General features: G+C 43.1%; 3 protein-coding genes across 3 annotated transcripts; 2 read left to right on the forward strand and 1 right to left on the reverse strand.

The window, feature by feature from the left end:
• Positions 1-217: 217 nt before the first annotated feature.
• On the forward strand, positions 218-5,497 carry LOC110982676 (uncharacterized). The gene is made up of 6 exons (XM_022241268.2): positions 218-344; positions 867-1,069; positions 1,756-1,912; positions 2,189-2,421; positions 2,655-2,726; positions 3,289-5,497. Exons 1-6 carry the CDS (start codon positions 335-337, stop codon positions 3,475-3,477), a joined length of 864 nt encoding a protein of 287 aa, XP_022096960.2. The 5' UTR covers positions 218-334; the 3' UTR covers positions 3,478-5,497.
• On the reverse strand, positions 4,623-14,429 carry psmc2 (proteasome 26S subunit, ATPase 2). Its single transcript, XM_022241267.2, has 12 exons — positions 14,248-14,429; positions 11,683-11,720; positions 10,834-10,915; positions 10,203-10,294; positions 9,459-9,598; positions 9,297-9,369; positions 8,697-8,792; positions 7,993-8,157; positions 7,241-7,328; positions 6,206-6,408; positions 5,820-5,916; positions 4,623-5,267 (listed from the first exon to the last, which is right to left on the reverse strand). Exons 1-12 carry the CDS (start codon positions 14,318-14,320, stop codon positions 5,110-5,112), a joined length of 1,305 nt encoding a protein of 434 aa, XP_022096959.1. The 5' UTR covers positions 14,321-14,429; the 3' UTR covers positions 4,623-5,109.
• A 2,002-nt stretch (positions 14,430-16,431) lies between these two features.
• On the forward strand, positions 16,432-24,513 carry LOC110982684 (FAS-associated death domain protein-like). The gene is made up of 3 exons (XM_022241283.2): positions 16,432-16,638; positions 20,699-20,975; positions 22,985-24,513. Exons 1-3 carry the CDS (start codon positions 16,630-16,632, stop codon positions 23,281-23,283), a joined length of 585 nt encoding a protein of 194 aa, XP_022096975.2. The 5' UTR covers positions 16,432-16,629; the 3' UTR covers positions 23,284-24,513.
• The last annotated feature ends 61 nt before the right edge of the window (positions 24,514-24,574 follow it).

The raw sequence follows: 24,574 nt of genomic DNA on the forward strand, positions 1-24,574 counted from the left end.
CAACTGACCTTAAATGGGCTCGATCAAAACTTTAGAAGCAGATCTTTTCAATGAAATGTTTTGATGAAAATGTCGTTTTTGATGAATCAAATAGATATTGAGGGGTTAACTATTGAATTCAATATAAAAAAGTAACAACGCTGTTAGAATTTACTGGCAAAATGGTATGAATATGGAAATTCAAAGAGGATACAGACAGATCAAGGGTACCGACAAGTAATCGACAGGTAGGCCTACACGCGTACACGTGTACTGTCATGTGGGTGCTAAGTTAATTGATTGAGAGGGGGCGGTGGTCTGCTTTGAGCATAATCAAGAGTTTTCAGCGGTGAATATGGCTTCAGGTAGTTGCCAGACCTTTGAAGATAAGCATTTCTTGAGAATTTGAAAAACAGTTTGTATTTCACCGTCTGCTATTGTGTGTAGGCACTGACTAGCTTTAAAAGTTTTGTGTTATGTTTATGAGGATGCCACTCGACTGGTTGAAAACATTTTGTTAGTTTCTGCCTGCACCCAACTTAGTATGGAGCAAGTCGTTTGTAAAGCGTGAAAAGCAAATGAAAACTTGAGAAGAAAGCAGAACTTGAGAGAGACACCATCTCTGAGACTGGGAATTCACAATTGCAATTTCACTTTATATTTTTGTTGGTTGGCAATAGATTTTTTTTATGTGTAGGCCTACATCCTGAAATTGTTTGTTTGTTTGTTGGGTTGTTTGTTCGTTTTTTTCATACACTTGTCTAGCATTTTACTTTGTACAGTAGGACATAAAGAGCATTTTTTAATTATTCACTTGTGATGCAAAACATGGTACAGAATTATATATTTCAGTGGAAGGCATATTTATTTAAGTATTTCCGTTTCAGTCCCTTGGAGCAATTCACGTATGCCTTACCGCCATTCACGGCGCTACGCAGGCAAGATCAAGGCCATCATCTTTGACTGGGCCGGCACTGTCGTGGACTGTGGCGTCTTTGCTCCTGCCCTGACGTTTGTAGAGATCTTCAAGAGGGAAGGGGTATCAATTACGGACGAGGAGGCCAGGGGTCCCATGGGCACCCACAAACGGGTGGGTCAGTTGGTGGATCCACGAGGCCCCGCCCTTCCCTGATGCTTTATCAGTCATGTCCTTTATCGCACAGCCGTCTGCCTGGCATTTGCCAAAAATACATATTGCTGCACATGGTATAACCCTGGAGAGGTTTATTTGTTTGAGTGAATTCCTCCGTCCATAGTGGACGGAGCTCAGTGGATAAATCTGTAATCCAGTTGCCAAAAAATTTGGATCATGGAGGATTTTCAATCATATGGTTTTTGATGGTCAGTATTCAATTTCGAAGTTGCTCAACATTCTGGCTGACATGAGATTGCCAATTGAAATACACGGATTCCAAAATGCATGCGCCTCCATGGACATGCCTTTGCCCGTCATGTTACGTCACGTGAAAAACCTCTGGGGATCTAACCAGCCAAGCCATGTCCCCTACCTTGCCCCAGTACAGACACTCCTCCTCCTGCTGGTCACTGTTCGTCTTCCCACAACGGGTCCCCTTCCTTCAACAGACTGGACACTCCCATTTTCACAGTGTTACTGTTAACCCCTCCTTCCCCGTCAACAAAAAGATGGCGATGAAGCTTTCTGCATCGGTTCCCGTAAATCTAATACTTTTTAATGTGAAGATATGACTTAATGCTATTAAGCAGTCACATATAGTTCCTCTTTGGCAGCTTTGATTTACGGTTCTTCTTTGACAGGTCCACATCCAGAAGGTTCTAGAGTTATCCTCAGTCCGCCGTCGGTGGGTGGAGTCACATGGCAAACCGCCCACAGAGGAGGACATCGAAAGGATGTACCAGAACTTTGTTCCTCTGCAGTGTGAAGTTCTGAAGGAGCACTCCCAGATGATAGAAGGTGCAAACTCAGTGCTCGGAGTCATACCACAGTTTTGGAAGGAAATGCGAAAACGATGGAAGATTTTGCTGTGGAATTCGTGCATCGCATTCAGAGTTACAGTGGACAAATTTTAAAGAGTAGAGACAGTTTCAGCTGGGTGGTCCAACTTTTGTCTCTCTAATTGGTTGGAATTACATTGCAAGATTTGTAAACATTGGCCAACTGGTGACAGAGGACATTTGAAGCCCAGGGATTACATATGGAACTTAACCCTGACTTTTTTTTTTTTTACAGGAGTTGTGGAGACAGTCAGTCATCTTCGGGTTGACCGTGGTCTGAAGATAGGCTCCTGTACGGGTTTTACCTCACCCATCATGGCCAATCTGAAAGAAATTGCAGCAAGCAACGGATTTACCCCAGATTTCATCGCGACAGCTGACCTGGTCCCCCAAGCACGGCCTTGCCCCCACATGGTGTGGCTGAATGCCATCAACATGAATGTGCATCCCATCGAGGCTATCATAAAGGTACAAAGAAATTTTTGTCCTGATTTTTCTGCTTCGAGGATCTTGTTCCTGCCTGAATGGGACCAGCTCATTGAACATTGCTAACAAAAGGAAATTAAAGGCATGCAACATAAAAAGTGATTGTTGTCTGGTGCAAAGAAAAGGAATGAATTTATCATATCTCATCTTGACAAAATTGGAAATCAAGCAAAAAATATCAGAAAAGTGAGCTGTCCGGGGTGATTTATTCACAGGTGGATGACACAGTGGATGGGATACGAGAAGGGCTGGCCGCAGGATGCTGGACAGTGGGTGTAGCCAAAACGGTAGGTCCATAAAAGGCTTTCAAAAACTGGGGAGGATGGAAACATTTGTTCCAATTTTCATGCATGCAGGTCTGGAGAAAAATAATGCTGTTCTTTGGATCTTGGAATTGAGGTGTCAATAGGCAGACAACTTATCAGTTTGTAAAATTCTCAGAGGGCCTGTTTGTTTCACACAGCTCCGGATTGTGATCAGTGATCCCAAAGCTGGTTCATGCTGTCCATTAGGTGGGTTCTAGTGTCAGTGAACTAGAGCAAGATCACTGATCGTGATCCGGATCTGCTTGAAACAAACACCCCAAAAGGGTGTATTGATGTGATCAAACAGAGAGGTTCTTTAGATATTTACAAACACAGCAAACATTTTCACTTCTTTGTACACACTTCGGACTCTGTTTGCTGAGACAATTATGGAGCACTCATCTTGAACCGTAAGCTAACAGAGTGATGCCGGGAAAAATCGAAGAGTGCTGCCAGGAGTGTCACGAGAATAGCGCCCTCTGTTGGTCATGCGCAAACTAGTTAGGTCTTAATTTGTAAAATATCGCCTTCCCCCGGCTCGTAGGGGAACTACATGGCTGCCAGCGAGAAGCAACTGGCCGAGATGGACGGAGCAGAGTACGAGCGGCGCCTGCAGCGCGCCTACGACATCCTTGCGGAGTGCGGCTCGCATTACGTCGTGGACAGCGTGAAGGACCTGCCACCGGTCATTGACGATATAAATCGCAGGATGACATCAGGCGACAGGCCATAGTTGACAGTAATGCAGAGAAGACCTTGTTCCAAAGGAACCTGTTTCTGGTTTTTTTTTTGTCTTGTCTGCGGCAAAGCGTCAAATTGAAAAATTTATTTCATCCATGCCAGTCCAGTACTAGAAATGTGTTTGATCAAAACCTGATTTCTTCTCCGTAACCAGTAACATATATATTGGATTAAAATTCAGCATAGAAATACTGTGCACTGAAAAAATTTTTGCAAGAATTTTGCCTCCTTGTGAACATAATGCTGCTATTTACCTTTTGTACAAGTAAGAGTGTATTTAATGAGGTTTTCTTAAAACTACTATAGTTTTATAAATTGATAATACAGTGGAACGCCGCTGTAACCAACACAACGGGGTCCACGCTAAATGTTTGGTACAGCGGTGGTTCGGTATAGCGAAATTAACTACCGAACGTTTCGTTGCCATGTTGAATGGCACCCTCTCTTGTCTAACTGAAGTGCACCCTCTTGTGATACTATGATTCGCTGTTTTTGTGATGTTTTGCTGTTGCATTCATGTTCAAAGTTTCTAGGAATGTATCTGTTGATTGTTTTTGTTTTTCATTAAATCTTGAGGTACAAAATTGACGATTAGTTTAGCCTGACAGTCATGAAGCTACCGCTCAGGATCGATCTCTGATGCATGCTGTGGCGAATCTCGGTTGATTTGCAACTGCATAATGTTCGGTAGGTTTTGTGCACAAAATAGTGGGAGCCAAGGACAATGTTCGGTACAGCCGAATGTGTGGTATAGTAGTGCTTGGTATAGCGACGTTCCACTGTAGGTATAAAAAAGAAAACTATCCAACCACTCTGCAACGAGTCTACTGTCTTGAGAATGGGATGTAATTAACTGAACATCTGAAGAAAACAATACCCACAGTTCCCATGAAGGAAGTAGTATTTCTTACTCTGAATTTTCTTTCGCCAGTACAAGGAATTTCGACGTTCAAAAATAGAGGAACACAGGAACTTCCGGTTGAACAGGAAAGAGCTCTTCAAGAGCCGAACCTGGCTCGAGTCGCTGATGACGAACACAAACTGTTCCTCTGATTGTAAACCCGGGCGATGATCAGCAGGAGACTTTCTGAAGGAAATCTTTCATTCCTTTTACAACCACAAGGAAGACAATGTGCATTTGGGCATACATGAACTCTGGTTTATTACCAACAGTTAAGAGTGACAATGAAGTGTTCACTTTTTAAATATGTCTTGGGGAAAAATGCAAAAGAATTTGATACTATTCCACGCCACAGAGAAAACGTGGCTAAGGACCAGTCACGTGGGGCTGAAGAAATCAGAGAAAAATCCTTCAAAGTTAAATGGCCAAGAATTGTCTGAGAAGTGAGAATAAGTTATAACATCCGTAATAATGGCTGGAAACCTACCTGCTAATTGTTTTTTTTTTTATCAGCCAAATTATTCACCGAAAGCAGCTGTGATTATGAGTGCATTATTTCAAATGTGAGTTTGAGTGAACTGACGCCAACTTGAGCAACATTGTTTTGTGGTGTCAAATAAGCAAACTGGAAAGCAACGACCACTGAAACTTCACACACAGTAACTCAAATTAAAAATAAAAAAACATTGAAAAACGTTATCTTCTTGGGAGGAGCACACTAGCCTAGTTGTACGTCATGTAGCGTGGTGTGGAACTAAACTTGGCGTAGGCCTTGATGACCTTGTTGATGGCTTCCCGGAAGTCCTTCTCCGAGGCCACCTTTCTCCGGGCCCGGATGGCAAACATGCCGGCCTCCGTGCAGACGCTGCGGATTTCAGCGCCTGCAACAAAACACAAGATACGAACAAATCCGTGAAAGATATCGCAATAAAAGTAGAGCCTTTTCAGGATTTTCCTTTCAGAGGACGAAATCTTTTGAGGCACAGTGTTTTTAACGACTTGAACCATACTAATCACTGCTAGGTGTGTCTTTTCTAAATTTCTGTGGAATCAAACTTTACGGTAGTGTTCACTGGAGAAGTTTTGAAGAAATAAAAAAAAAACACACAAATTGTAAGTTTGATATTATTTTGTTTATGGTAAGTGAAACCCCTTTTGAATTCAAAGGAATACGAAGCTCGGGTTGTAAAAGGCTTGCGGTAGCATATTGTGCTCTATCTTTTTCCTGTTGCGCATGATTCTGGGAAGTGGCATGCAAACCAAATCAACTGAAGTAATGAAATAATCAATGCCTCTGTGTAAAATTACTTGTTGAAGCCAAAGGTACATTTCGGATGCTATTCTGTGACCAAATTTATCCAATTCTGAGTCGCCGGTGTGAGTGAACTGACTCTAGAGCAGATTGATCAATGCCATGAAGCCACATCCCCTACCTGTGCAGTTGGGGCAGAGTCTTGCTAGCAGCTCGTAGCGGATGTCTCTCTCCACGCTCATGGAGCGGGCGTGGATCTTGAAAATGTGGGTCCGCCCCTGGAAAAGAGAGACAATTTCAAGTGTTTGGAAGTCTGGCCATGAAAATGATCAAATAATGGCTAAAACGACACAATGACGCAATAGTAATCAAAATTTTACAAAAATTAAAGTTTTTTTAATTAGGAACAGGAAAAGCAACTCAAATCTTAGTTTGGTGACCTTTTCAACAGCTTTTTGATATTTCTTGAAGATAGGAGGGTGAGCCCGTACAAGTTATTTCTCTCTGTGTCTTGGATTTTTGCCATCAAGTGTCAGCTAATGAGTATACAAAATGTAAAAAAATCACCTCCAAGTCTGGAAGCCCGAACTCCACCTTGCGGTCCAGCCGGCCCGGCCGGACCAGGGCCGGGTCTAGGGTGTCGGGCCGGTTGGTGGCCATCAGCACCTTGATGTTGCCCCGGGGGTCAAAGCCGTCCAGCTGGTTGATCAGCTCCAGCATGGTGCGCTGGACCTCGTTGTCACCCCCGGCCCCGTCGTCGAACCGGGCACCTGAGAGAGGAGGGGGAGAGAGACGAAAATAACCAGAAGGATGGGGAGAAGTATCTCAGAACCCCCTCCGACACCGACACTGAAAGAGGGCCAAGTCTTAGGGCAATTACTGAACGGAGTAAAGGGCGGTCTTAATTGCCCAACCCCGATCTGCCCTTAAAAAAAAAGCCACTAAATTGAAGAATTAGTGTTTAATAAATAATTCAATGGAAATGACTGGGAATTGAACGTGAGGGGTACGGGGAGGCTTAGGGATAGGGACGGTAACCCCTTCACGCCGGGATTCTTTTGACCGCGACTGCTGGGCTGCGGTATGCCTAGTATGCAAAGCCTTGTCCAGCAGCAGGCCTGCATGGAAACCGCAGGTGCATGATGAATGGAATGTATGTGTGGTATGCACTAATCTTCACACAAAGCCGCGCTGTTGCCGTCTACTAGCGTTAACCCCTTCGCTACGGAGGACTGCAACTACCGCGCCGTTGTGTGAGGATTAGTGCACACCGCACATACAGTCTATTCACCATGCAGCTGCTGGTTCAATGGGGCCTGCTGATGGACAGAGCCCTCCATTCAGGGCGTACTACAGCCCAGCAGTCGCGGTCAAAATAATCCCGCCGTGAAGGGGTTAACGAAGTGGGTTAAAGGTACAGGCTAAATTTGCTAACAGGATTTACTGAACAGGATCAGCTCCATTAGCATCACTCAATACGACCCTTATGAAATCACCAATTCTGCTCGTCCCACTACTGGCATAAGCAGACCGGTAAACAAAAAACCACGGTCACGCATCTTGCTCGAGAACAAAAAGTCGCTTGGGGTAATACTGTCTTACCTCCGATGGCGTCAATCTCGTCGAAGAAGATGAGGCAGGCCTTTTTGGTGCGGGCCATCTCGAAGAGCTCACGCACCATCCTGGCTCCCTGTAATAGATGACATCATAGGCGTCATCAAATGTTGGGCAAGTGATATGTAACTGTACAAATTATGGGCAGTCGATATAATTGCGACTAAAGGGTTAATGTGAGCTTGGGGATACCTTCATATTTACTTGTACGCCAGGTACCAATGCCTGATCTTAAAGCAATGCATAAATGGCATGTAAAAGAATGGTATACATTACTGATCACTGTCTCACAACAACTTTTTCGTTCAATACCGTGTGGGTTCACCTTTCTGATTGTCAACTAAGTAAAACAGCACAGTTGGCTTCCTTCCATAAACGGGTAAGCACTAAACCATCCCAAAATGTCGTCAGATTTACAAAGATTATAGCTGAATACGGCCATTTCACAATAGTGCGCCACCAAGAGTTTGCAACGCGTTGGCCAATCACAAGGCGCGAAATTTGTCGACCCAATGTGCGTTTGGAAGTTTGGAACGGGTTGACAAATTCTGCGCATTGTGATTGGCCAACATGTTGCAAACTCTTGGTGGCGCACTATTGTGAATCGCCTTTACTGTTGAGTTTGGTTAGAACCATTAAATTAATAACACGGTACAGGTAGCTTGGGAGCAACTTCACTCCGAGGGCATTGAAGGCCGGTTAAGGATGAAGTGGTCGCTGCTGTGAATCAGACTGCTCACCTCCCCGACGTATTTCTGGACAAGCTCCGATCCAATGACCCTGATGAAGCAGGCGTCCGTCCGGTTGGCCACCGCCCTGGCGCACAGGGTCTTGCCGGTGCCTGGAGGGCCATAGAGCAGGACACCCTTGGGGGGCTCAATGCCCAGGTTCACGAACTTCTCCGGCTGAAGAAAGGAAAGAAAATTCAAACCGGAGGGTGAGATTGAGAAATGGAGAGAAATCTGCAAAAATATGCAGCCGAGGGGTTATACCAGCAATCAGATAAATACATGTACATGAACAGTAACTGTTCTTGGCCTTTATTAGCTAATAAGGCATGAAACCTTTCTCAAATGGCTGCGATTTCATCCATCGTACACCCGTCAGCAAGGGTTTTGTGATTTAACCTCTAGAAACCCAAGGAAAAAACCTAAAACACATAGGAGATCTGATACCTTCCTTGCATTCAAAGTCATTGATTTCCGTTTTCGTGATTAGAAAATGTACCTGGGTCCTGCTGATTTGATTGGTTTTTCTAAAAACAGCTTCACAACATTGCAAACCTTCAGGGAGTTTCGTTTCTCCTTCACCGTGCTTCTGTCAACAGCCTTTTTCATTAGGAAGGCCTACGGCTTCACGAGGCTATTTTGAGGGGCTGTTCTGTCTTTCAGTATAAACTAAATTCAACGTCTAACACAATGAAATGACCACAGGCAAGTCTTACATGTAGGAGAGGTGTCTCCACAACCTCCCTCAGCTTCTCAATCTGCTCTTTACAGCCTCCGATGTCGGAATACGTCACGTCCGGCTTTTCCTCGACCTACGTCGCATTGGACACACACGCACACAAACAAAAGTGACAGGTGTATTTCACCGAACTCAGTTGAAAATTCAGAAGAAAATTCCGATTGTAGGATACTATTAAAGCACAAATTGATGGCTACTCAATGCTTGTTTACCAGAGAGAAAGTCGAGATTCCTGCTGTTTTGGATCCTCAAGCTGACGGAACTTACAAACCACAATGGCTCCAGTTCTTACAAATTCCTACCTTGAGCTTCAGATATTGGGGGGGAGAAAGCAATGGATAATTTTTGCCCCAACTTCTGAAAACTATCAATTTTTATGACTGTATCCCCACTTCACACTCTGCTGCTGTCGGAAACATACGCATAATGACCTCCATTTTTTCCGAGCATTTAGCCACTGGGTTAATAAACTAAGATGAACTTAACCCACAAATCAATGCCTGTGAGGACAGAAAGCAATTGACGAAGACAAGGACCCACACAGCCTGAGAGATTAAACAATGCCTGAGTTCTTTACCTGCATCATTGTCACCGTCGGGTCGATCTTCGGAGGTAGAGGGATGTGAATCTGATATTTATTTCTGTCAACCCTGATGATCAAAATGGGAGAGAAGCAATTAGTCTCTTGAACCTTTAAGGATGTGAGTGCGCATACAAAGGTTTTCTGGAGCCAACGTACCCAACTCTCATGCCCTCCTCAATATCGGTGGGTGCCACGTTGTCATGGAGATCCACCACAAACTTGGCAAACTGTTTGACGTTGATGATGTACTTGGCGTCTTCGCTGTCGGCGTTGATGATTTTGGTGCACCGCGCCACCTGTTGAGATGACAGATGCATCACTCCTAACACTTCAAATTCGAGAGTGATCGGGGATAGATCTACGGCCATTTCCGAATTCCGTCTGACCTCGGTACTGATGACGTCACACTTTGTTAAGGCTTGTGCTTCCTATGGTGCAATTAAGCGGACCACAGACTCCCACTGGCTCCAAAGGGGGTGCATGCATAAACAACTGTGACGTCACTGGTCTGTAGGCCCATTACCAGCAATCATACTTGATACACATCCCTATGGAAACCAGCAGCTTGCAGTTGAATCTGTGACTGTCGGGGGAGTCAGATTGGCACAGCAGTACTTTTCCCACCTTCTACATGTACATCTGTGACCCTGCTTCGAATCCCACCCGGGCCCACTGGACTCGGCGGATATTACCCGCAATAGGGATCTAGGGTTTTCCTCCCCACTTTATTAAAAACGGGACAATGCCTCAATCTCTTCTCTCTGTGGGTTCCCTAAGGCTTTTAAGCTTTGCGTAGGGCTTGCGTGGGTGCACTTGGAGGAATCCTTGGTTTCACCGATTTCCGGGGTTGTTGCTCGGTCCCAAATCTCTCTAGGTGATCCACCAAGTTCATTCCCTTACCTGCAGCGGCTGTTCACTCTGCAGGGTCTGCTTGTCTGCCTGGAGGTCCCACAGCGCTGGATTGGCTAGACCCGTGTCCGATTCTTTGATACCTGAGTTGACAGAAACATACAATACTGGCTAACGACTCAACAGAATGAAAACTGTGCAACATATTGACGGGGTGATACGAAAAGCGGATGGAAAATCATTTGAGAGTGTGTCTTGCTTCCACAGAGGTCTGTCAGTTCCATATGCATTTCCAGGTTGTGAGGACAAAAATTACAAGCCTTTAACGGCAAAATGAAAAACCTGTGACCTCTGTCTTTCATCTCCTGACCCCATTTTCACCACAAAATTCAACAAGACTTAAATGATTCAAATCTGATATTGCGGTGAACTCTATGAGAAAAGTTATGCTAACGAACTAAAGTTACTGCGCAAACTTAAGGATGCCGTCAAAAACTTCACTCTGGTTGAAAACGCGGCAGATCAGCACTTGAAATATGTTAATAAAGACATGAAAGATCAAGATTTTCCTTTCAGGTATCGTACATGTCCATGAGATTTGAAAGAAACCGGGGAAAGCAACTCCAAAAAGATTTCCTTCATTTGTCCAAACTCTGAAATGAAGAAGGCATAGGCACGGTACCTGTGAGTTCATTGACTTTCTTCATCGCATTCTGGATGTCCTCCTCGACCGTTTTGATGAGGGACGTGTATGGTCCTGCCCCCTGTTGGGAACAAAATGGGGCAATCGACTCAACACCCTCCAAGTCAACTGTGAGCTTCAGCAGATTTGGCATGATTACGGAGAGTACAGTGAAGAAGCTGTATTACTTGGCATGGGGCTGGATGGCCCTCGTTTGGGCCATTCAGAAAGGTTCCAAGCAAGTGTGCCCTTGGGGTGATCAATAATTCCCTGATGTCTAAGGAATCGTCACAACAGCTAGTAAACATGGAACCACTGAAGATTTGTTCCGGTAAAATTTATAAGTCCCCAAAACGAGCACTGGGCATGTTCAGTTGCCATGCTGGCGCAAAAGCAAAACTATGAATAATAATAACACATACTTGTAAAGTGCCATCTATCGAGAAAACTATTCCGAGGCGCTAATTGTCATTATCCTTGGACACTGGGCTCACATCATCTGAACATTTCTGAAACCATTTGAGCTCCCTGGGGAGGATACCAGCCCGGTGCTGCCATTTTAGCGCAAACGGCTAAACAACCGTGCCTGCCCTCACAGGTACCCATTTACTCCTGGGTGCAGAGAGGCACACGGGGGTAAAGTGACTTGCCCAGGATCACAACATGCTGCCACCAGCTGGATTCGAACCCCTGACCCTATGATCAGAAGCTACAAACCCTGACCACTAGGCCACATACCCCCCTCCCAAATATCAGAAACGGGTCCATAGTCCAATATCTGCTTTCTTAGTGCTGGATTGTCAGAGATTGGATCAGCACAGATGCCTTCGAGCCTCAAGTGCCACTTACATATGTCTTCAGAAGTGCAATATCTCCTTCGTCCAACGCTGTGGCATGGGAGAATAAAAAAGAAATTTTGAGTGTGATTAACAGACACTGAAACAATCATGACGAGGCCAAAAGTAAAGAAAGTACATGTAATCATGAATTGACACTAAATAAGTTCCATATGCGGACATCACATTTTTCCCTGCAGCTGTTCATTAGCCATAAGAAAGCACTAATTTAAAAACATTTAGAATTTTGCAGATTAACCCCTTGACGACGGGAACTTTTTCTGAAAGCCAACTCCCAGAATTCCAGCCTCACTTGGCTATGAAGGCCACCTGCCAAACCCCAAATTCTCGGTTTGTGGCCCTGCGTGCTCTGCACACTTTGAATTACACAGTGAAAAGGTATTGTTCGGTGGCATGCGGCTCTACTCACGCTTCCATATTCCTGTTGCCTGTTTTCAAAGTGGTGACTATTGTGGAGTTGGTGATTATGATGCACATTCAGTCTTTTCATTTTTGGGCTACACACAAAGGCCAATCACCATATACACAACAGCCAGGGTTTGCCTTCTTTCACCGTGTTCACTCGAGCGTGGGCCGAGAGTAATAGCTGAAAAGCGGGCTGAGGATCTCAATTTTTACGGCGGCTTTTACCGTCATCCGTCGCGAAGGGGTTAAGGAAAGAGTTCCATACAGAGCTCGTATCTTTTTCCATTTGTTTTCCTGACCTCATCCAAATGAAAGCTGAGCTATGATTGGTCACTGGAATGGAAGCAAATTAGACTGATCACAGTGCGGGTCTCATTTGTGGGTGACAGGAAAACAAAAGGAAAAGATAGGAGCTGTGCTGCGATTGGTCAAGCTATCAAACAGCTGAAAGTTACTGAGAGTACATGCTGCTGAATTTCTGTAGTTTGGATGGGTAAAATGCTCATGACTTTCACCATTTTAATGAGGATATAAGGTGAATAAACCTCCCCATCTGACATCTAACTTCACCAAAAAGGCATGTGTGAAATTGGGTTGCACAAATAGCTGTGATGAAAGAGTAAATTGGCACAATCAAAACCGCCAAAATGTGTTTATGGGAGTTGGTACATGGCTATCTGCTAGGTTTGTATGAACCTTACACTTCTGGAAGTACCCCAGTATTATGAGACTGGTGAGAGAAAATTGAAGTATTTTCTCTATAAATGTTTCATACGGTACCCCCAGAACTCAGAAATTCTTGTTCTGCCATGTGAGTGTGGCGGACGACAGACCCTAGAGTTCTAGGGGTCCCGGTAGGCTACATGTAAATGCTTTGATATCCACTTTCGGACGGCTAATAAACCCTGTAAGAGAAAATAATTGATATGGAATTCCTAACCTGAGACGAGTCTCATGGATTTGGGCAAGGACCAGAGTGTCAACACAAGGCAAGGTCTAGTGCCAATGTGAACACGGGGATTGAGAATTTGAGGTCCCCCCAAGTTTTCTCATTTTAGTCGGTGCAAAACTGGTCATTCCCCCGAAAAACCAAAGGCAATGCTGTCTGAACTGCCCTGACCCTGTTTGGGGGAAATTTCAAATTGTAAATTGTGAATGTGACTTTCTTACTGATAAACCAGCCATGGAAATTTGACTCCACTATATGTCATGTGTTAAAACACCCCCAGTTTCCCGTCATACTTTCCCTCAAAACTCAAAATCCTGCCCTCTTTTTGCAACATCAACCCTACCTGCCTACAGTTATTGAGCATGATGTCATGATCATCTACCTAGCGGAATCCAAAAATTAAAATGTGCGTCTCCCTCCTCTTATTGGAACGGGATCCCCAAATTAACAATCCCCGTGAGCTGGTGAGCATGATGAGCGATGATGTTTGTCATTTCTGTAGTATTGGAACTGAGGGATTTCACATTAGTGCCGTCTGCGCATATCTGCATCGAAACCAAGGCTCTCTGTGTTGAACTTCGTCGCGCGCCCACGGAGTCCATACAGTACATGCAGTATCTAGTTCGTAAATGTGATACCACTTCAGTTTAAACCACGCCCACTGCACAAGATACACGGCCATCGCAGGTATGTTAGTTCGCGGTCAATTGTCGTTATTTTTTCTTTTGATTTTACGTGTCGAGTCATCCTGAAAGACTCTTCCACAAAAATTTGCAGCCTGAAAAGTCTGAATTTAACATACCTTAATGTATTTTGTGTCTTGACTCCTTACTTTCAATTGTCTGATTGTATTAAGAATTGCAGCTGACACATACAGCCTCGTTTTCAAACACGGAAGTGTGCAGATCGACGCTAAAAGCGTCGTATTGGGATCCCTCTATTACTATAGTATTAGGCCTTGGACATAATGAACTTTCGTTCAAGAATCAACTTCCACATAGATTGGTTGCCTAGCTTCTAAATCCTACAGCATTTGACCATACCCTCTCCTTTAATATAAATTATAAATCATGCCATGAGAAGTTCAGAACTTCATGTTGCCATTTTTGTTACGTTACTCAGCAAAATTGACTTGCTTTCAATGCTTGATGCATGATGATTGAGAAAACAAACAAATGAATCCTATAAACATGGCAAAAATACCTTGAATTGGCTTATCTTCCTTTTCCTCTTCATTCTTCACCTTTCGCATGTCATTTCCTAAATGGTCCGGCATGATGACGTTTAAATTAAGAACTGGAAAATGAAATTTACAACTTCAAGCTTCGGCTAATAGTGAAGAATAAACCCTGTGCGACAATGCAACTCTGAGTTTAAGGCGCCCTCTTCAGTTCTTCACTATATTTTATCTAGCGCCCTCTACCCTGCTTAAAAAAATCACTAACAAATGTTACTCGCGGCTACATTATAAATACGCACCCAAAGACAACAGTGCAAAATCGGACAGAAATAGCTTCGCCTACTCTCTGGGAGAAGTTGGGCCACCGCTTCCCTTTGGAAATTAAGATTATAGCCATAAGCTCACTTTTTTCCTTTCAATTGTGAAGTGACAGAGGGCGCTAGTCACGAGGCAAGGTGCAAAGTTATAGATGACGCTCTGCCCAGTAACAGAGGCAGACGTTAGGCGCGCATAGCTAGCATGCTCTGGGCGAAGCCCGGTCACGTATAATCACGCAGTCTCCCCGTCAATAGCGCCCTCTACTGGTGTATTGGTTGAGCGTGTTGGTGAATGAACCAGCCGCTTGTTAATTGTTGTATATAAGTCAGGAGTCCAGGCGAATTTTATTAAGTCAGGTCTGTCCGGGTTACGTCATTAAGTTTCGTCCAATCAGATTAGCCATCATCTCGACGAAGACCAAAAATTGGGGGACGGTATACTTCGGTCCCAACGGACTCGTCCCTAGCCGCTCAGGGACTCTCCGGCGTGCCGTCCGACGCGCCTCGAGGAGGAGGGCGCCTTCGTCGGAGGGGCGCGGCGTCACAGAATTTTTAGGGGTTTCACAACCCCACGCACGAGTTTTGTTTATTCGCCCTTCGCCCAAAACACCCTCAAAATATGCATAAAACTATGTGCTCAGCTCTCAATGCAGCCGTCCGTATCTATGCAAAATAGGCCCACGGGCTGGATGTTTTTGTGAATGAAATACACCGAGTTGGACGCCAGAAGTCTCAAAGTCCGTTATTTAGGAAAATATATAAAATATATAAGAAGCAGCGAACTACCGACCAGTTTCGTTGACCCCAGTCACCTCCAAGCTTCTTGAGCACATAAATATTGCACAGTCATATTATGAATCATTTTGATAAACATCACATTCTGACTGACTGTCAACATGGCTTTCGAGCTAAAAGGTCAACAGAAACTCAGTTCATTTTCCCAATCCATGACCTCACTAAAGCTCCAGATGAGAACCAAACACACGATGTTGCTATTAGACTTCACAAAAGCGTCCGACAAAGTCCCTCAAAATCCACAAACTCAAATATTATGGAGTGAGAGGGTCACTGGCTACATGGATCGAGAGCTTTCTGATGGGTCGAACTCAACAGGAAGTGGAAAATGGCACAACTTCATCTTCAGTTAGGGTAATTTCAGGGGCACCACAGGGGACAGTTCTTGATCCATGACTGTTTCAAGTTTAGATAAACGAATTACCGGGGAAAATCACATCGAAAGACGATTGCTTTCTGTATACACCCATCAAATCAGCTGAAGACACAAACATACTTCAAGATGAAAGAGCTTGAAAACTGGCAAGACACATGGCTTAAGCACTTGAATCCACAGAAGCGTGTCACAATGTCCACCTCGTCCAGAACCTCAAAACGTAACATCTACACCTTTTGTGGACAAGAATTGGCAACTGTTAATTCACATCCTTACCTGGGAGCCAAGAAGGCTCAAAAAGTGCTGGGAGTAGTCAGACACAAACTAAGCTGAAGCAACTCTTCCTCGAAGTTGAAATCAGCAGCCTATACAAGCTCAGTATGCCCTGTCCCATTAGACCGCGGCTTGGGACCCACATAAAGAGAAAAACATCAAGAAACTACCAGAAAGAATACATAAACAAAGTCGTTTTTGCACAGCAATTACAAACATACACCAGGAACAGCCACTAAAATTCTCAAGGATCTTGGCTGGGAACCCTTGGAAACGAGAAGGAAAATAAGAAAACTCAGCAAGATTTAAAAGATGGAAAATTATATGGCCGAAATACCCTCAACAACTACATTCACAAAACAAGGAAGCAGTCAAGGAAACACCACAAACAGTTTCGTCATATCCGATCCTCTACTCTTACCTTTGGAAGCAGTATAAATGGAATGTGTTGCCTGCAAATGCCATTTCAGCCCAGTTGTAACCCCAGGTAACTGCAAAAGGAAGCCGTCATGTTGCATGTTGTTGAACACATCCAGTGGTAATCGGTTGTACGTTCCCGGCCTACTGAACTCAGCCTTAGTGTCGCTAACAAATAATCTTCTAAAACGTTTTTAAAACCTGCCGTGTACTGAGAAGAAACAACGATGTCAGGGGTAAGTAGCCCAAACACTTTGAAAATCAATGACATGTTTGAATTTTATCGGCACTTAAACACGGAAACCAAAACAATCTTCAACTTCCATATTGCGGCTGAATAACAGCAAGATATTCACCCAATATTCAGTGTGACAGGGATTAGAGTGTTATGTCATTTGGACCTTTTTTAATAAATTGATTTTAGATGTTACTGATCCGACATGCTAATGCACCAAAACTCGTAAAACCATAATATATGTACTCAAATTTCATACAGGCCTATATGAACAAAGGAATGTCGCGTCGCCATTTTGCATGGATTGGCTGTTGGTTTAATGTAACGTGCATCGCCTATTCCATACGTCGTGACGTTTCCAGCATAGTAATTATCATGTGTTTCTGGCGGCCACTGAGCTTATCGCTGTGCCGTGATGAAATAAAGTGGCTGCTTATATGAGCACATTTAGCTCTTTGCGGAAGTCTGTAGGTCTGCATGTAGATTGCCAGGGCAAGTATTTTGCAGACTTCACGCCAAAAGTCTGACCTGTTCAGTGGCAAGCGTAAATCTTTGCTGGAAATGGGGGGGGGGGGGATGGGCAAAGGTGGGGGGACTTACCCGGCTGTGAAATTTTTTTTTAAAAGCTCGGGGGGGACACCTTTACACAATATAGAAGGCGATGTTCATACTGAAGCTGTACATTTGTAATATTTATCAAGTTAATGCAGAATCTTACATCAGAATGGTATATTAATTTTTAATAATTGCTTTTTAGTGATATTTTAAACATTTCAGTCGTTCTGTAATACTTCACAATCCGCTTTAATTGTTTTGCTTATCACAAAAAGTGGGGAATGATTAAATAGCACCCCCCCAAAAAAAGTGGGGGGGGGGAGGTATAGGCCTATACCCCCATCTCCCGGATCTACGCGCATGGATCTGTTCACATGACTTTGTATTGCGAACGGCTGGAACTGAGCCGAGTCCATGTGAGTTTTTTTACGGTGGATGGAATAGGCCCTATGGGACGATTGGCCCGCACCCTTAACACGGGGCGAGTTGGTGCAAACTTTTGTGTGTAACGGTGAATTGGACACTGACACTTCGAGTAAAAGTTAACCACTATATAGTGTTTACAGAAATGACTTTGGATTGTAACTATGGTGCTCTTGACACAAGTGAAGACTGTTGGATGAAGTGCTATTGATATAGGCTGACAAATTGCCAAATTCATGTAAAAATGAGTAGACTAATGCAGCGATAGAATATGATACATAAAGGCGAAAGCTACAGGGGGATAAGGAAGGTTCACAGTTCGATCTGACAGGGTTTGCAACACATTGTGTTCAAGGGATAGTCCAAATTTAACCTTTAAAAACCGGGTTGTTTTGGCCCACCTCACAGCCGGGGCGGGCTCTGCTGCCCCCCTCCCCACAATTCAGCTGTATCGTGCTCGTTTTTTTAAAAACCTGACATGCCTGTAAAGACACTCTTTGTCGTTGTAGATGTAAAAATTGTTGCTCACCATTCTGCGTGCATTGAGCTCCGCATCGGAAAAAAGTACATTTTTGGCTGACCTGTCTCCAAAAAATGCGCGCTGCGCAAGAAGTTTATTTTCCATTGTCGCAAAATTGGCGTCAAAACGACCGCAAGGAGTTACTCTAACTCCCATAGGCCGAACTCTTGGGCAAAAAATGCACTGCAGAAATATCGGAAAATAAGTACAGAGGGGATGAATTCTTCCTGCGACTCTTTTAAGGTCAAAGGTGACGCTACACTTATCAAAATTTTATTTTGTATTGGTTTAATCCCTCGTTTACAGTCTTCCTTACAAGACAAAATTCCCATCGTCTTTTTATGTAATCAAACTTTGCTCGATCGTTTGTACTCACCGTGGATCTCCATCAAGTTTAGATGACAAGCCCACAAGGCGAGGAAATTAACACTTTCAGAATATAAATCATTTCATGTTTCCAAAGTTTAATGCACAATATATTCAGAATTTGAGTATATTTTACTTCCTTGGAAAAGAACTCAAAGGAAACCGACCCAAAGTCTGTATCGGAGTTTACATCTTGGCCCTAGATGGAAATCTCAATCGTCACCACAGCAAAACCGTCACGATTACGGTCGGCTGTGAAAAATAAAAACATCGCGTCCACACCTCATCAAAGTTCTACATTTCTGAAATCATTTGAATCAGGATAAAAGTGGAATTTTGGAGCTCCTTGTGGCTTTAAAGGCATTGACATTCACCGTAAAAGCGCGAGGGCAGAATCCGTCACCGATATTCTTTTTTGATATAGGAGTAGTGCGTGTTTTCAGGCATTGTACCTTAATGGGGTTTTATGGTAAAATTTTGCAGTTGTTTTGACACTGATGATTTTGAATATCACAGATACTGTTCTTATCTTGCGCAGCGCCCATTTTCCCCGCGACAAATCAACACGCGTGCAGCCTCAAATTCGGGAAACAACAAAATTAATGTCGGATGTCGGATTGTGTCGTAACTTGATCAAAACTACTCATTACCGATGACTTGCTGATTTTATTTTTTAACCACACAAAGAGGGGTAAAAGAGGGGATGGGCAGAAGCAAGTTGCCCCTTGAGACGTGCTGCCAGATGTAGGAATTGGAAATACCAGAATTTTACAAATAATACAACACCACTTTGATCGGGTAGGGGGAAGTTGCGGTTCCTTTTACTGTTAAAAGACGGAAAAACAGGACTGTTGATTTTTTTTCTAGTTAGGCCTAAACCAGAACGACAAGTCATGTCTCTGTGATTTCATTTTATTTTTTTTAAATATTTAACAGATTAATCCAGAACCCTCAAAACCATGCAGCAATTTATTTTAAACTCATGAAAACGCGCGAATTTCCTGTAGCGTCTTTGCAGTTTGAACGGCATTAATCTAACAAAATCAACTGTTCGGGGTGATCGTGAATACTTATAAACTGTGTTATGCAGCGACTTAGAATAAACTTACATAATATTCTTCATGATTTTACCCCTCGTCTATAAACTCTTTTCTTGAATTTTACATTAATTTTGCCAAACAATTTTCGAAAATATTGGCCTAGTCAAGAATCATAAAAGCAGAGTAACCCACCTCCACGATATAGACATGTAAAAAATTTGATCCTTTTTTAAATTGAAATTATGTTCCGATACAATCATAACAGATTATTCATTAACATTTTTCCGTGCAAAACTAACATAATTTGTCCAGCCATAGAAATTTCGTAACATATTAAACAACGCGTGTGAGGAACTCTTTCAAATCACAGCAGAATCAATTCAAGCAACCTCAACTTTCTTGCCAGACTGCTGTCACCAAATCATGCCCCTGTCATTCAAAAGGGTAACTAGTCCTAGTCGATATGACTACCTAAAACATTTGTTCTACATTTTCAAGCCTTATTTTTCTCCTTACATTTTTTTATTTAGCTTGGAAGACACTTGTATGAACTCGCTCACATCCACACAACCCATGTTTGCCTCACATACCTAGTGCGGACAATCATTTGTTTTAGTGTAATTTTGAAAGACTCGAAACTATGCTGATTTAACCTCCACTGTAGGCCTAAAAACCCTTTCTAGGTACATCGTTAGCGATGGTTTCCTTCTTCTGTTCGTCTTTATTTTGCGACGTATAAGCCTTATCCTCAAAAAAGCGTCTAAACCTGCTTTTAGGGAGGGGGACTTGCCTGCGTCTACACTAGGTCCTCGCTATCTTCACTATGTGGACATCATCTGTTCAGGCATCCACACAATCACTGACCCATGTCTAGAGTATTTCCCTCCCTGAAAAACCGTTCAGAGGCACTGCAGGATCATCTGTGGCAGAATGAAGAGGAATTGTCCTGGAAATATCATTACACGGTCAACTCGAAGGAGCTGTCATAGTGGGGGGAAATGAGCATTTTTCCCCTAGTTTTCTTAACCACAGGAGAACAAAGGAATGCCGGCCACTCTGTTAAAGTCTGTGAAACAAGCATTGGTGTGGAGGGAGTGTGTTTTGGGTTTTGTTTGTTTTTGTTTTGGTTAACTACTGAATTGTACATCTTATTACAGTACCGAAAAACTCTCAGCAACATAGCTGAAAAACAGACGAGCGCAGACTTGAAGAGGATGGTCTTCTTCTGCAAAGATGTCGAAGGCATGACGAAGAGAGATCTGGAGGTGGACAGTGCATTAGATCTCTTTGACAAACTGGAAGAACGAGGCGTTCTTTCAAAGGACAACCCACGCTTTTTGATGAAACTTCTTGGCGATATTGATCGGTTGGACTGTCTAGAAATGTGGGAAGAATATCAGCGCGGGTTGACCAGCTCTAATGCCACAAAGAAAGGTGTGAATGAACATTTGTTTTGAAATATTCACTCATTAGATTTTTTGGCTGCCTCTTCCCAGCGGTCCGTATAGACTTTTTTTCACCTACGTGACTAAATGTAAACAATACCACCACGTGTAGACCGCCTTGGCCGCGGTGATCGCACATTCCTACGGGCAGCTTTAACCGCGTGCAAGCGCACGTGCGAACGCTGTAAGCTTGACTAGTTTATGTAGTTGAATCGGTAGATTACTATCGCAAGACTGAATCTTCGCGATGCATACGCGGTGTGGTTCGGCGTACAGTTTAACAACACGCGGGAACGGTCAGTGCAACCTCGCTCCCTAATATGCTCGTCCAGTAATGCCCAATTACCGACTTGAACAATCTGCAAGCCCTTTTGTGCACAACATATGAGACTTGCTTCCAAAATTGGACTTGATCTCAAGTCTACACGGTACTATGCACATTACCATCACAACACATCATAGGTCCAGCTCGGTCGTGACATCACAGGAAAACGTCTGTCGGGCGATGGGTGTGAGCAAACGTCCTGGTAAAATGCCGGCTTCTCTTGAAACGTTTTGTTTTTTAAATGGCCTATGGCACATAATATGCGGAGTATAAAGGGACAGTGTCCTCATTAAGAAGTTTCACAAATTGTGTATACGTGAAGAACTTGCCCAGTCCTCAGCCTTGGGCGAGTGAGCGTGTGCTCCTTTCATGTCAGAATTATGTCTACCCTATAGACCTTTTTCCTGTGGTGTTAGGATTGTGCTTGACCTATGATGTGTTGTGATGGTAACGAGTGCATAGTGATGGTAATCTACCTATTCAAGATAAACTAGTCAAACAACAGGCGTTCGCACGTGCGCTTGCATGTGGTTGAAGCTGCCTGACGGAATATATGCGATCACCGTGGCCAAGGCGGTCAACATGTGGTGGTATTGCTTACATTTAGTCACGTGGGTAAAAAAAAAGGGTAGCGTCTCCATCCATAAACTGCAGTGTGGATGCCGGACATCTGGAATCCGAAGGAAATCTGCTAAGTGCTTTTTCACTGTGTGCCAACATGTCAATCATTAGCCTTTCGCGAGTTAAATTTGAATAAAACCTGGTACACTGAGGTCTTTAAATTCATGTGAACATACCAATTTGACTTCTCCAGGCTGAAGACATTGATGCTATACCTCGTGATTCGGGGGGGGGGGTTACATAAGAAACGTCTTGCATAACACACTGTTTTTGATGGATAAGAAGGGCACAAGGGAAGCAGTCCATTTCCAGGGAAGAGGTCACTATCCAAAAGCTTGTCCCAGCCCGAGTCCCGAGGTATGGCAACTTTAGTGTGGATAATTGAAGTTGTTACGTTTTTGTGCAATCATCATAACTCAGTGTACCAGATTTTATTCAAATTCAACCCGCTAAAGGCTAACTGTTGCGGTTAAAAACTAGTAACTTACAAAAGTTTGATTTCCAAGACTCAAGTTTGGGTCTTTGTTGGACTTGTGCATGTACTGCCCAACGTAGCGGCCGCGAAGATTAGTAAGCGCACAACCCAGTCAAAATACATGAAAATTAATAATGAATGAAATTACTCTGGAAACAATTTGAAAGGAATTACGGAAGACTGCCAATCGCAAAATTTGTCTACCAGTTTTAGTGCTGCAAAATTCACAACCACAGAATGTGTCAACTTTTCCATATTGCTTGTTACAAACAGTCAAAACTTTCTCCAACTTCGTAAATTGTAGAGTCGACACACTTCCGGTGAAAAATGCAATAAGCCTTGAAGATAAAAAGATAGCTATTAACTGCAGGTTTGTGTTTTGTTTTGCTTTCTAAGACGAATCTTCGGTTGCATACGTTCCGTCACCAATCAATTGTTTCATCTGTCGTATCACAGTTCTCTTCTTCTTGTGGTTTTTTTTTTTTCGTTAGTTTGTTTTTATCGGAGCTGCCATCTTTATGCTAGTGCCTTGACATCACTGAATATTATCGCTTTCAATTTTTTTGTCTCTACGCAGAGTTTCTGAGTGATGATTACCTCCTGAATTTATCGAAGGAAATACGCGCAAAGGACAGAGAACCCTTGGGCATCCATCTGGGAATTAAAGAACTATCTAAGTATGAAATATCCCATGCTAGGGACTTGCAGGGGCAGGTTTTAGCCATGCTTAAGGACTGGAAAAGTGATACAATGACTGATACAAAGAGCGATGAGAAACAAGTAAGGTCCCTCGGTGATTGCCTAGCTAAAATAGACCGCAAAGATTTGAAATTCAAATTACTCAAAGCCCACAACTTATCCCCAGCCACAGGGTAGACAAACAAGTAGCATAGCGGCATCCTACCATTTCAACCGTTGAGGACCAGATTATCACCTATCCGTAGGATGTCAAAGATTTTAATCATAAGGATAAATTGTAACACATGCACCGGTTAGGCACTGAAGCTGAAATATCAGGTTAGAAAGAAACGAGCTACTCAGAATGATGTGCTTACACGTATTTGTACTTACACAAGAAATTAATGGTGAGTGTTGTAGTGGAGAAAAAGAGGCCTTTTACTTGTACTTTGTATTTGCTCTATTCCCCTGTACTGCAATTTATCAAATACTTTCATGTGCGTGGTTTTGCTGTCTGAGTTTCCTTTGCGTGGATCCCTGAAATGCTTCAGTTGTACCATAATGCAGTACTGTAGACTTACTTCCATATACCCGCCGCTTAAATACATGCGTAGGCCTATATTTCAACGACTTGATGAGTGATTTTAGTTTAGTTTAGTTTAGGTTATTACCTTTATTGCACAAAACATCGAAACCAATCTGTGGTGCAAAAGGGAAACCCCGAACAGGCAAACAGGCCCACTAACTGGGGACCCTCGTATACACAAAAACAACCATTTTGAGATTACATACAATCGTAACTAAATAGGCTAAACTTGAGTTAAGATCTGTAGATTATTATATGGATAAAATGACACGAGTACTTATAATTTTGTAAAGTACATCAGCCCATCTGAAATTATGCTGGCTAACTTACATATTTCAAAACTGCACATGCTACTTCTTTTTAAAAACTTATTTCGTTTTTATTTGAGTTCTTTCTTGTAATAAAACATACCGGTATGCATTATTCTATTGGCGTTGTAGAAAAAAAGCCCTTACAACACAAAGAGCAACAAAAAACAAAAGAAGAAATTTAGAGGGCAAGGACAATAACTAATTCACCAATCTGGCATCTATTTTACAATAGGAATCCTGAGAAAACAAATTTTATGCAAACACTGACATAATTTTAGAAGGTTGTCGTCTTTTAGCATTTAGTGTGCTTTTTTTATTCGTTGTTATACAAGAATCTGTACCCGACCCATGTTTGACCCCCGCGACATGCCTTATTAAAGACTGGAGCTTTCTGTATTCTCCAGGTTATACATTGAGTTCTCTTAGGTTATTTGGGCAAAATTGTCATTTTCAAAAGTTACTAGAAAGTTATTGTCAGAGTGCAGAAATTTCTGGAACGTATGGGAAACCTTGAGCAACTTTCGAAAATTATTTTACTCTTCCGTGTCGTTTTCTCCAACGTCTGAAGTTAATGAGTCTTGAAAAGTGGTTT

Source organism: Acanthaster planci, linkage group LG16 (genome assembly GCF_054643075.1).
Source record: "Acanthaster planci isolate LZ-2023a linkage group LG16, COTS_SCS, whole genome shotgun sequence".
In the NCBI taxonomy this organism is placed as follows: Eukaryota; Metazoa; Echinodermata; class Asteroidea; order Valvatida; family Acanthasteridae; genus Acanthaster; species Acanthaster planci.

What these genes read in the sequence shown, in the direction of transcription:
- LOC110982676 (XM_022241268.2), top strand. An exon ending in CCATGGGCACCCACAAACGG is followed by an intron (nt 1,070 to 1,755) that starts GTGGGTCAGTTG and finishes CTTCTTTGACAG; the next exon opens with GTCCACATCCAGAAGGTTCT. An exon ending in CCATCGAGGCTATCATAAAG is followed by an intron (nt 2,422 to 2,654) that starts GTACAAAGAAAT and finishes ATTTATTCACAG; the next exon opens with GTGGATGACACAGTGGATGG.
- LOC110982684 (XM_022241283.2), top strand. An exon ending in CTCTAATGCCACAAAGAAAG is followed by an intron (nt 20,976 to 22,984) that starts GTGTGAATGAAC and finishes GTCTCTACGCAG; the next exon opens with AGTTTCTGAGTGATGATTAC.
- psmc2 (XM_022241267.2), bottom strand. Translation starts at nt 14,320, where the DNA reads ATGCCGGACCATTTAGGAAATGACATGCGAAAGGTGAAGAATGAAGAG. An exon ending in TTGCACTTCTGAAGACATAT is followed by an intron (nt 10,916 to 11,682) that starts GTAAGTGGCACT and finishes TGTTCCCAACAG; the next exon opens with GGGGCAGGACCATACACGTC. An exon ending in TGGAGACACCTCTCCTACAT is followed by an intron (nt 8,158 to 8,696) that starts GTAAGACTTGCC and finishes TCCTTTCTTCAG; the next exon opens with CCGGAGAAGTTCGTGAACCT.